This window comes from Brachyistius frenatus, unplaced genomic scaffold (assembly GCF_029030835.1).
Source record: "Brachyistius frenatus isolate BFR_SWC_R1_liver_20210118 unplaced genomic scaffold, ASM2903083v1 Contig_3, whole genome shotgun sequence".
Classification (NCBI taxonomy): Eukaryota; Metazoa; Chordata; class Actinopteri; family Embiotocidae; genus Brachyistius; species Brachyistius frenatus.
Window position 1 is genome coordinate 2,748,885 of NW_027210602.1, and position 13,034 is coordinate 2,761,918.

Genomic DNA, 13,034 nt, shown 5'->3' on the forward strand with positions numbered 1-13,034 from the left:
GTATCATAAAGGGACTTAAAGATATTTGCTGCATCCGTTGGGACCCAAATTTAAGAGACACATTGTAATCCTGACCTACAAATCCTGCAGGTTGTTAATATTTGTTAACCTAAGAAATAATACACTTATAAAATGCAATTAGTTATGGGTTATTCGTGATGGCGCTCGCAAACCAAAATGAAATGCATTCTCATGTAGAACAGTAGATGCATCCTGTTTTGGAAAGTAACAAACATCTGGACAACCCCTGTGTTCATTTTGCTTCTCACCACTCTCGGCTGCACGTTTGAGGTTCTCCACCATGGTGTCATAGTGGATCCTACACAGGACCTTATCCTCCACCAAGCCGAACTCCTCTCCCGTGGACAGCTGCCTCTTACACGAGTAGCACGCAAAACACGCCAAGTGGTATGCGTTTCCTCTTGCGCGACGCACCCAGTCGCTGGCGTATATCTGCCGCCCACAGCGGGCACACTTAGTACCAAACCTACTGTGAGGAGAAGAGGAGAGGAAGACAGAGAGAGAAGCAGAATGAGGAATGAGGTGGGTTGCAGTAGCTTTTAAATCTTATCTCTATTTAGTAGATGTACGGCACACACAGAAAACTAAACAAAGCATACTGACATCCTTTTCTTTGAGAGTATTTTTGAGGGGGATGAAGTTGAAAGTGAGTGTTTTTAAACTTGAAGTTTTGGCACAACTCAAAGGCTTTAAGGAAGAAACCTGGAGGAGGATATGGCTTTCAGAAAAGACTCCTGAGTGCGGCTGCAAGCTGAGCCTTGAATGCAAACAAACCAACACCTGCAATTTCCTGGCTGATGCATGAAGGCCCTGCACACACACACACACACACACACACACACACACACACACACACACACACACACACACACACACACACACGTACACACACAGGGAACCAACCTATACACACACACAGGCCAGGGTGGCTTTGCACGCGGTGAAAGATGAAGACTTGGATGACATCATTCGAGATCGCACCGCTGTAACTGATAGCAACAGTGAGGTCGGCAGCGTACAAACCTAAACCACCTGACTTACTGTTCTGGATGGGTGGTTGGTGTGTGTGTGTGTGTGTGTGTGTGTGTGTGTGTGTGTGTGTGTGTGTGTGTGTGTGTGTGTGTGTGTGTGTGTGTGTGTGTGTGTGTGTGTGTGTGTGTGTGTGTGTGTGTGTGTAGATTTAATGTTTTAGTGAGTACAGCAAGAGCTGTATGTGACTCAAAGCAAGCTGCAGCGTCTCTGTTTTTAATACATTTGGAGAAATAATGGAGCCTTATGACACAGAAATAAGTTGCATCAGACTGAGGCAGCACAGACGATACTTGTTTGCAGGATCAATCCGCTGTTGAATTTGGGCTTTTTATTGGATTTGTTGAACATGAGAAAAATTTAGATTGTCACCAGACTTCATCCTTCGACTGGTTTTAGTGAACAGCTGGCGCTGCGTATCCAAATAAACCTTTACTTCAGCACAACTGAAATATTATACAAATTCCCTCATTTTACAAAATAATAAAAAGAGATTAAGCTCCTCATTTAGAGAGCATATTGTGGGTTTTAATGGGTATGAAACGCTTTAGGTTGGAGGTGGTTAGGTTAAGAGCCATTGTTGGGGTCAGCAGCTGCCAATTCTGGTGAAGGAGGAAAGATTTGTAGGCAGCCTGAAAGAAAGTGCTCCCTCCCGGGTAAAACTGGGGGGAAGGGGCATAAACAGGCACATTACGTTGAGCTGCAGAGCCAGATTTATCAAATTGGAAACATTTTCATCAATAGGCACTGACCCAGATGTGAAGAGGCGGACGCAGTTTTACGTACAGCTTTTTCAATACCATGCCTGAGCAACGTATCACAAACATATTCAGTGAGAGGTCAGTGGAGCTGGAGAGAGGAGGGAGCAGGAAACGAGTAGACACAGAGGAGGTAAGACATGAAGCAGAGTGGTAGTGCTGAGGGAAATGGCAGAGTAAAGAGCGTCGATGGCAGAAAGAGAGCAGGAGGACGGGGGTGCGGGAGGGCTCGAGGGGTTGCCAAGTGAGTGGGTTTGGCAGTGAATCAGTGCACTCAAGTCCACTCTATCTAGGATGAAAGCATACTATAGCCCTGACATCTCACCAGCTCCTCCTCATGTGTACGAGCTTGTTTGCCAGGAGTTTCCTGCATGTAGTGCGGTAGAGAATATCTATAGGTCATCTTTGGACAACTACTGTCTGTCTTCTTGCTTTTTCACTATCGTGGTTCAATTGTCTATCGACCGCAACACCAAATCCTTAGTGACCTTGAAATGTAACTGGCTGAAGTTGTCACAAATATGTTCAGCTTAACCAAGAAACTCTCTCATAAACCAATGAAGCCATTCCAGGGACAAATCGACTCCGTGTCTTACTGAACGGTATCGTCTCAGATTGTTATGGAGGATTCCAGACGGTTTCTACAGTAAAGAGGAAAACATTGTGGAGCATTGCAGCTAATCCAGCATGACAGCTTGTCAGTTTCGTGCTCCAAGACAGAACCCAGAAAAGCTGCAAATCATCCCCTGTTTTAACCCGCTCCTCCTCCGCTATCTTCATGCCCTCCCACCTTTTTCTCCCATACTGTGTGTATGTGTCTCTCGTTTTTTCTTAAAAACCTGATGTTTATTCTGGAACTATGTCAATCCTCACAGCCCTTATATTACTCATAAGAGGAATCCTACACCGCAAAACTCCCCTTTCTCTCCCAGACCTCTCTTATTTGCTCCACTTCTTCCGTCTAATTTTTACCCTCTTTTTTTGAAGACAGTAATTCACCTGCTGCTGAAAGAGGGGCTTGAGGAGGTACACGTTTTTTGGATTATTTCTGATGTGCTTCGAGAATAGACTAATCTCTATTAGATTTGTCCTGAGAGAGGTGTGTGGTTTTGAGGCGCACGGTTTGTGTTATGGGCCCACGGTGTGGGAGTCTAAGATGGGAAATGAACCATACCATTTACAGACAGCTTCTTTTAGCAGGTTTAACATATTATCAGGTTTAAAAAGATCAATCCTGCAAATAAAAGGATCCTAGACATTTTTATTCTGTGCTCTTTAAGATGCACTCACTGTGACTAGGGGCAGTTTTCTTTGTAATAACCAGCCTGATTTTCAGCATGAATAATCTATTTCACTGCTTTAACTGAGCAGTCTTTATTTAAATGTGCAGCACAGTGTGACAGATGTCTTATTATGATTTTAATTAATTCGCTTCTTAATAAAACTCAAACCATTCTACCGGCTGCTTGCCTTTGTTGCTATGGAGACCTAATCAGCTAACCAGAGGTGGGTGGTTGATGAATAATTATTAGTACAAAAATGCACACACGCGCAGAGAGTCATGTACGCATCCACATGTGCACCCACAAAGTTCCCTACATGCATGGACTCTGGTTACAGTGTCAGTATCCCAGGGTGCCCCTGATTAGTGCGGCAATGCTACTTCCTGTGTGGCCCGCAGCTCACGGACATGGATGAGGTTTCTACGCAGTGGGACGAGGGAGGGCTGCAGGGAGGAAAGGAGGGTAAGGGGGAGGAGGCTGATAAAGAAATGACTTTTGTGTGTGTGCGCGTGTGTGTGTGTGTGCGTGTGTGTGTGTGTGTGTGTGTGTGTGTGTGTGTGTGTGTGTGAGAGAGAGAGAGAGAGAGAGAGAGCTAGCCCCTGAGGCCTGACATGGGTTTTGAGAGGCACAGCGAGCCTCTGTCCTGCGCCCCCTATGCTGACATACCCCCCATCCCACCCCTTCACACACATACACATGTATACGGAGGGAAACCCACTCTGATTTCCTGCTATTACGCCCCATTAAAGCAGCTGTCAGTCCAAAGCCAGATGAGAGGCTGACACAGATGAGGAAATATCTCCAGAGGTTTGAAACCAACCCCGAGGACCTGGACTCGCAGCGGTGTTTAGCCTAGTTTAAATCTGGCCTAAACCCAGACTACAGTTTATATTTAAAGAAGTGCACAGGCCCCGGCCTTTCAGCGAAGCTTTACTGTTACTGCAACATTTTTCATTCTCTTATCAGGGACTTATGAGGACATTGAATCTACATCTACGTCATGCAAGTGAGGATTTTATCACGAGATTGTAACCACTTACACCTACACATATCTACAATATCAGTCAAATCTATAATTGCTTTGCATATCATGTCTGTCTTTAGCATCACTCCACACAGCAGACAGAGAACAATTATTTCAGAGAAGGCTGGAACTGAACTGTATTAAAAGGTGTGTTTTTGCATTAACATAAGTCTCTAAACTTTTGAAACTAATACATTAGTAACTTTGCAGCTTGTGAAAGTTTTCATATCTCAAACATCTGAATTATAGTTCAGGAAAAAAAAAAAATGAAAAAAACAACCATACAGCGTTACAGATGCAAAGAGAAATAACATATCAACAAAGGAAGTTTTTAATAAAAGGGTCTGAAGTTTGAGTCAAACTTTGTCAAACTGTGTAACGTTAATTTACAGCTCCGTCATCAAACAAAGTAGCTTCTCAGTTTTTGAACAATTTGAACAAAAAAAATACTCAATACATTTATGTATGATACTACTCCCATGGCCCCTATTGACTTCTCTATACCGTAAAGAGCCATTCAATTATTAAATTAAACTGGCAGAAATATTGATTAATCATTTGAGTCATTCTTTATGCAAAGTTTTTTTGGTACCAGCTTCTCAAGTGTGAACATTTGCTGGTGTCCCAGTTTTCCATGAAAGTAAACTCTTTGGGTTTTGACTGTCAATTAAACAATGCAAAGCATTAGAATATGTTAACTTGGGCTTTATGTAATAATGATGAGCATTTGTGATCATTTTCGACCTTCTGAACACGAAACAGGTTCATTATTAGAGAAAATAACGGCAGGTGTATCAATGATGAAAATGCTGCTGAATTCTTACATTTCCCAATGATGGAATGATATTATATTATTTTCTCAGTGTTAATAATCCCAAAAAAATGTAAGCAATTTGATGACACAAGTTTACAACAAATGAAGACAGCTGAGGTCTTTAAACCCCACAATCTTGTCAAAGTTACATCTGTCCTGTTTTAGAGGTTTAATGCTTTGAGGTATTCAAAATTCACTCTGTGTCTCTCTGAGTCTTACATCCAGAGTGCAGCGTTGAGGGCGAGGAGGTGGATTTTGAGGGAGATTTAAATGGAGAGGGTCAGGTAAAATATTATTATGGTGTGGCAGAGCAAACACGAAATTCTCCGTTTTGTGAAAAAATTAGCAAAATGACTGGCAGCTGCGAGGCATGCATAAATAAACAGAGAACCCATTTTGTGTGTGTGTGTGTGTGTGTGTGTGTGTGTGTGTGTGTGTGTGTGTGTGTGTGTGTGTGTGTGTGTGTGTGTGTGTGTGTGTGTGTGTGTGTGTGTGTGTGTGTGTGTAAAAGGAAGATTATGTGTGTGGTGTACCGTACATTCTTGCTACGTGCCTTTAAATTTTTCATATTCATGTTTCATATTTCACATTATAGGTGTGTGTATGTTTAAGTGCGCAGATATCTGTGTTAGTGTGTGTGTGTGTGTGTGTGTGTGTGTGTGTGTGTGTGTGTGTGTGTGTGTGTGTGTGTGTGTGTGTGTGTGTGTGTGTGTGTGTGTGTGTGTGTGTATGTGTGTGCGTGTATTTTTAGTTTGGATGGGAGTCACATTCAGATCAGAAACATGCTGACCAGGCACTCGGGGCAGTCTAATTTCTGGTCTGGAGGCCTGAGGTTCTGGGGTGGAGGACAGCTAATTGCTGGTGATTATAAACCTCAAAGCGGTGACCTGGTGTCAGGTTTTGATCAGACAAACACCAAAGCTTGCTCCATGCACTCACACACACATGCAGTGTTAAGCACAATTGGGCACGTGTGTCCATACAATATATGCCCCACCTCCTCCCCCCCGCTCTGGGCTACTGAACAGAATTTTACTATGCTGCTGCTGGTGTGAACCCCATTTAACCTCAGGTATCACACTCACACACACACACACACACACACACACACACACACACACACACACACACACACACACACACACACACACACACACACACACACACACACACACACAAGTTGAGATTGGGAAAGAGGTTCTCCAATCTCTTTTAAATTTCCAAAAGGCACGCAAAATGAATACACAGTCAAAAAAAGTGAATAAAGAAATCTGAGTGGAAGCTTGAGTCTTTTGGTCTCAAGCTTGCATGAAAATTAAATAAAAAATTGGATGTTTAAGAATAAAAACGTCTATGGGGCCTCGTTTCAGCCTAACAGTTGAATGTGTAATAAATGTATTTGAAATAATATATATTTAAATTATTGTTATTTGTATTATTATTATTATAATAATTATTCAGAAAATAAATAACATTATATGTTCCTCTATTATATTTATTTGTGGCGAAATCCCTCTATTTTCAGCTTCTTGGTGCACTATAGTTAATAGAATAGAATAGAATAGAATAGAATAGAAATTGGAGAATAGAATAGAAATTGGGCATTTTCCCTCTCTGTTGGATGACCACGTTTTGGTAACAGTTAATGCTTTGCTTGCCTTCAGGGACCGACTAAACTCAGACTGCTACACAATCAAATGGGCATTTCCGGTGATTTCCGTTTATTTGAGTCCAAAGTGATCAAACAGCTGCCGCGCGCCGGTTGGCACGTGCTGCATGAACAGTGTGTTGATAAGTTAAAAGTCTGCTGTAACTATTGAGTTTGTGTAGGTGTGTGTGTGTGTGTGTGTGTGTGTGTGTGTGTGTGTGTGTGTGTGTGTGTGTGTGTGTGTGTGTGTGTGTGTGTGTGTGTGTGTGTGTGTGTGTGTGTGTGTGTGTGTGTGTGTGAGGAGAGTGTGTGTTAACCTCTTTTTATTCGGCGCACAAATACTATTGGAAAACATATCACGTAGTGGCCAAGAACAAAACAAAAAAACAAAAAAAAAACACGTCCAGATCTAAAGTCTGACATAATCCACAGAAAATATACAAGTCAAATAAAGCTAAAATACACCTTTTAAATTCTGATGATCTCAGCTGTAGAAGTTGTTGAGAACGTGCGTAAACGTTCTCCTCAAAATAGCGCGTAACCTTACACAACCTCGAAACATCCGCCTGCAACATTTTTTTTTTAAATTTATTTATTTATTTTTTAGCTTTTTAAGGTAATTGTCCAACACTACACTGGTGCACATTCCTCTTTCTTTTTTTTTCTTCTTTTTTTTTTTTTTTTAGCGTGTGGAAATGTTGTGTTTTTGCTAGCCATAACAAAAGTGCGGGTCTTTCAGCTCTTCACTGTAGGTAAAGACTTTTATTTTGTTCCACACTTTCAGTTTTTCAAAAGGCCTTTCAAGAATACATGAGGCAGCCCACACCTCTCTCTCTCTCTCTCTCTCTCTCTCCCTGTGTGTGTGTGTGTGTGTGTGTGTGTGTGCGTGTGTGTGTGTGTGTGTACAGCGGACGTGGTATTTTGAAAGCACGGCCATAAACTTACCCTACCTGAAATAATCCATTTTACAGAAGATCTCTTTGTTTTTGATGTAGCAGCTGCTGTGCTGACGTAGTGACGTCCTGCACACTGAGCACTCCAGACAGCGCACGTGCCAGATCAGGTTGTTCACCTGCAAGAGAGACGCCGACCGTGTCAAACACATACATCCGATAACGACGACATATTCGACGACTTCGATGGTCTATCACGACTCACGCTCCGGAGTTATTTCTCATCAAAACGTGATAATGTTGCCGCTTTACTCCAGCTGACGGCGCCTGCGCAGTTCGGCTCAATTAGCTTAGTAAAGAATTTTCTTGGGGGGGTGGGGGAATCAACAGGCTATTTTTTTTGTTTTGTTTTTTTCTCATTTGATTTATATTGATCTAATAAAACTGTAAAATATGATTACCTCAATTTTTTTTTTTAACAAAAATAAAACACCTCGCAGAGATGTTCAATAATGTGTTTAAAAGGCTTAGACTAATTTAATTAACCTAAGACGATGACGTTTTAATATTCATATATTAGGGCCTTTAAGTGAGACTGAGTGAGATGCCTTCGTATTTCCACGTATTTCTTCTCCGTTTCCTGTCATGAAAAGAGCGTTTTAACTTGGAAAATGCATCCATTTAATTATTATTATATAGCTTACGTTTAATGGTGGCCTAGTTGTTGTTGTTGTTTTTTTTTTTTAAAGTGGGAGACTAAAATCAGTCTCTTGCTGCTGCAATGCCTACATGAAAATATTGAATGTCAACATCCTAACTGGTCCCGAACTAATATATTCTGACACAGAGCGCAATAATTTCGTTCGACAGTAATTAGTCTATAACCATTTAGCAAAATGGGAAAAAAAAAAAAAAAAAAAATTACTGTCAAGCATGGAAAACGAGTGACCAACCTGCAATAACAACTGGTGATATACTTGAAATTAGTTCAGCATCTCGCTGCCTAAAACAGCTGATTTGATACAATTTCCAATAATTTTTCTAAACTGAACCTAATTAGGGTATTTATGATGAGCGAGATCGTGAATGTTGTTTTGTAAAACTAAAGCTAAAACAGTACTACTAAAATTGTTATAATACATTTTGACCAGTGAATGCATTCTTAAATTTGGTCAATTTCGTGATGTATTTATTGTAACTATTTCAGGGCTGTTCAGATCCGCAGCAATCGTTTTGTATACATGCGTATATAAGCCGTTACGACATTTTACGCGACAAAAAGTTGGCTAATTATTTTTCAAACAAGAGTTTACAATTAAAGAATTCATAAAACTGCTGCTCATAAATAATTTGAATGTAAAATCATATATATTATTGGTATTTATAATGTAAAAAAAAATTACTTTCATAAAGCGTGTTTTTTTCCAGTTATTTGTAGCCTGTATAAAAAAAATTAAAAAAAAAATCCAAGATTATAGAGAAACTTTGTCATTTCAGATGAAACCCAAGACAAATAAAAAATAATTTTCAATCTAATTCATTTATTCTTGAAAAATTACAAAAATAATAAAAAAAAATATATATATATATATATCTACAGCCTATATAGCTAACCGCATAACATTTGACTGTTTGAATAAATATCATTTATTGCCGTAACAGTGTTTCCTTTGCCTTATCTGTATTGCACACGTAGAACAAAGTGAAGTCAGATAATGGACTAATGATCTTCACACTTCCTGACAACATTTGCACGCCAGTAAAGACTGTTGTGATTTGGGAGCACGCGGAGTGCACGCGACAAGACAAGGGAGGCTGTAAAATAGTCAGAACCAAAACATCCCTGTTGTGTCTGCGCTTTGAGACGTTTTTATTGAATATTTTTTTTAATTTATTTTTTTAAATGGCTTGTTTCCCTGACGGTGGAGATAATACCGTTTAGATTTAAAAACCAGTTCGTCTCTTGTATCGAAGAGTTTTATTTTGATATCGTTCGTGCTGTAGCTGCAAATTAATTGTAATGTTAGTCATGAATGAATTAGGCTTGGTATTTCTTTAGGCTTTTTTTTTTTTTAATTAATTTTTTTTTTAATTTGCTGCATATTTGATATAATTGCCACGGACATTATGTTTTAATTTAGTTGGAAGTTTTATTTGTGCCGAATATTTCTTAAAATCTCATCGACCGACACGAACAGTCAGCTGTCCAGACTTTTTTTTTTTTTTTTTTTTTAAATTTATTTCATTGAAACAGTGCAAACATAAAACAGGCCTGTGCTATTCAAAATAAGACCTGGGGGGGCGGGGAGGGGGGGGGGTCAACATGGCACCGTTCTTCGTCCCCTTGTGTTTGTCAAGCTATAGGCCCTATACCCGTGTAAAAAAAAAAATAATAATAAAAAAAAAAAAGTGTACACAAACCAACAAGGCGCCCTGGAAGAAAATAGTTTCTTGTCTTTTTTCAGTTGAGGAGTTGGTCGGCCTCTCACCTTCAGCAAGTATCTGTCCAGGATCTCCAGACCGCAGCTGGTGCACAGGTTCTTCCCGGTGGACGGCACCGAGCTGGTGGTGGAGATCGGCGAGCACACGGAAGGAGTGGACGGAGTGCCGGGGGACGAGCGAGTGTCCTCCCGCTCCATGTTGGACCGCTGGGATTCTCCGTCCGAGTGAGACTGCAAGAGGACATCAGCAACGGCTTCAGTCACGCACAAGACTAATAATCCTCATCAGCGCGGTGCCAGTTTGCAGATGTCGCCATTTTCATGATGTGCTCTGCACCGCAACGCGCGCATATTTCACACATTTTAAAAATGATCGTTTCATCCAAACTGGCTTAATACATTTCCACGTGCCGCACGAATGCGCGCGGACCGAACTGGGTGCGCAAATTTGGCGCACAGGATGAGACCATACATTTGTTGTTGTTGTTGTTGTTGTTGTTGAAAAGCATAAACAAGGGGATAAAGCTCTCACCATTGGTGTGTGTTTAGAGTCCACACTGCAGCGCGAGGCTCCCGGTGTACCCTGACGCTCGGTAGAGATCACCTAGAAGAAAACCCTCAGTAAACGGCAGGTCTTATCTTCATCTGAGAAATCCTCGGGAGACATTTGCAGACAGCTCTTCGCGACTACCCCTATATAAAGTAGTCCTGACAATAAAGCCCGGTTAAAACTGTTAAAGGGGCCCCCGCAAACAAAAGGCACATTTTTAATGAAGCTATTTCAATTTGGATTGATTTTTTTTTTTTTTTTTTTTTTCCCTGCCCTTAACCCATGCCTCTTAGAATAATAGCGTTTTCTTCGCAATCCAGGACACGAGAGTGGGGTGGAGGGAGGAGGGGGAGGAGGAGGAGGAGGGGGGGGGGAGGAGAAGGAGGAGGAAGGGGGGGGGACTACCTGTAATTACGAATAGCTCGAAACGCTGCGGATAAGAGGGAGCCGAAGTGTCAATTTCAACTGTCAATCACGAAAAGGCAACGGGTCACCCAAAGAATTGCAAATTTGATTTTTAATGGCTGTAATTAAAATCTAATTCTCTTCAGGCGAATTGGCAGCGTTTCGAGAGGCTCGCGGACCGCAAATCACGCTATTCATAACGGAGAGGCGCGTGCCTCTTCACAGCGGCTGGCGCGTGCAGCTGATCTCAGTACACAAGCCGTGATTCTTGTGACATCACAGGCAGACAAAAAAAAAACCAAACTCACGCAGGAGGAGGAGGCGAGCTGCAAATAAATTGCACATACTGACATGGGCAGGTTTGGTCAGGAAACAATGAGTTGGGAAAAAAAAACAACAAAACAAAACAAAACAAAAACAAAAAATCACTTCTTTTTTTTTTTCCCCTTCACCTTAAGGTGAAGTTGTTACATCCCCGCATATACGTCATCACATTAAACCTATCTCTGGTCATGAAGCCACAGCAAAGGCCCGGGCAGTTGCGCGAGTCCGGTCTGAAATCTTTACGCGCAAAAGTCGATGCTCAGTTTATTCCAGCGTCAGTACCTGCTTCGTGGGAACTCCTTCGGACAGAATCTTATTTCCCTCTGAAAGAGGTGACAAAACTTCATTTTTCCAGTACATGAACCCCCCCCCCCCCCCCCCACCCCCTCCCTCCCTCGCCCCCCCCCGGGAGTCTCAGCGCTTCAAGTGTCTCCAAAACTCGGTGCCCGGGATCAGGGGCAAGGAATCGACGATTGGGGCGTCAAACCTCCGTAGCATCCGTACCGTGCACGGACTCGCGTGCAACTGGCGAAAAGTTTTGCTTTTAGCGCAAAAAAAAAAAAAAAAAACCCAAAATGTTTTCTCTCTCTCTCTCTCTTTTTTTTTTTTTTTTTTTGGAAAAACAAACTGCTGCAGCGCGCGACGAATCTGACTCAAAACAGTTCTGAAGCTGTGCAGGAGACGAGGAGTTGCTTCGCTGCTCTTCAGAAAGCCTGATTTAGAACAGAACGATTTCTTCCTTTCCCCGTTTCCCCCTCTCTCTCTCTCTCTCTCTCTCTCCCTCTCTCCCTCGGCTTTGGAGCAGGAGTCCTGACTACAGGAAGTTCATCAAATTGTAGGGGTTGGCAGCTTTTTTTTTTTTTTTTTTTTTTTTACTCCGAGGCTTTTCAGATGAGAGGCTGCAGGGGCTTTGCAAAAGGCGACCGGAGCGCAAAACGAGCGGAGAACCGAGAGCGTCTCTGCAGAGCTGCAGTGAAAGTTTGTTCGACTCTCTGGCCTGCCTTATAGTGAAAGAAGGGGGAGGGTGAGGGAAAGAGTTTCATATGCGTGAGAAGGGTGGACGCAGTTTTGGAACAGTTATGACAGAAACTTACTCAAGCTCTGCTGGTGTATGTTTGATATCTCAGACATTTATAGCGGCAGCCACACAGACAGAGAGAGAGAGAGAGAGAGAGAGAGAGAAAAAAAGTAAATTATAGTTGTATATATAATTGTCATTTATTTGCTACTGGAAATATACAACTGATGCTGATTATATAAGCAGCGGCGCGACAATTTACGAACATATTTGCGCATATAAATAAACCTTTGTATAAACGGCGATTATAGTGTTTATTCGCGTGCAACATTTACATCCAAACAAATAACGACGCTTCGAAATACAAGAGACTGCATTTAAAATCTTAAATGTAAAAAAAAATAATAATAATCTAATTAATTACATTTTAATTTAAATAATTGCTTCACTCCAAAGTATTTTATTTACCTTTAATATAAGTATTTAAGGCTTCACGTATAGGCCTATTTATAATTGGATGACCTGAAAAATTCGTACAGGAGTATAACATTTAAATTTCACGCAGTGTGAAATATGAAGGTCAAATACATTATGACAAAATGTATATTTCACTTTGGTGTTTTTAGAATTTAGAAAGCAAACAAGCTAAACAATAATACTTAGGCTATATGGTGTAGCTACAGATGTTTTTTTTTTTTAAGTTAGGATTATATATATTTTTTAATATATACTGTATTGTCTATTGTTTCAACACTTGAATTTTATATCCGTAACAAAATCGGTCATGAAAGAAAGAGAGTAATTCACGCAACCATTATGGGAACTG

General features: G+C 41.2%; 1 protein-coding gene across 4 annotated transcripts in view; it reads right to left on the bottom strand.

Moving 5' to 3' along the window:
- The window catches only part of lhx6a (LIM homeobox 6a), a 243,623-nt gene that overhangs the window by 226,772 nt on the left and 3,817 nt on the right, over positions 1-13,034 (bottom strand). For 3 of the 4 annotated variants that reach the window (XR_011311088.1, XR_011311089.1, XM_069703256.1), the window contains exons 2-4: positions 9,960-10,142; positions 7,528-7,649; positions 270-490 (exon numbers count right to left, since the gene is read on the bottom strand). Coding sequence is in view for 2 of the 4 variants with exons in the window: in XM_069703256.1 (XP_069559357.1) it covers positions 270-490; positions 7,528-7,649; positions 9,960-10,109 (493 nt within the window). In the remaining 2 variants the exon portion in view is untranslated. Of the gene's footprint in view, positions 1-269; positions 491-7,527; positions 7,650-9,959; positions 10,143-10,443; positions 10,516-11,472; positions 11,584-13,034 lie in introns of those variants that run through there. The other variant, XM_069703271.1, reaches the window with a different exon arrangement.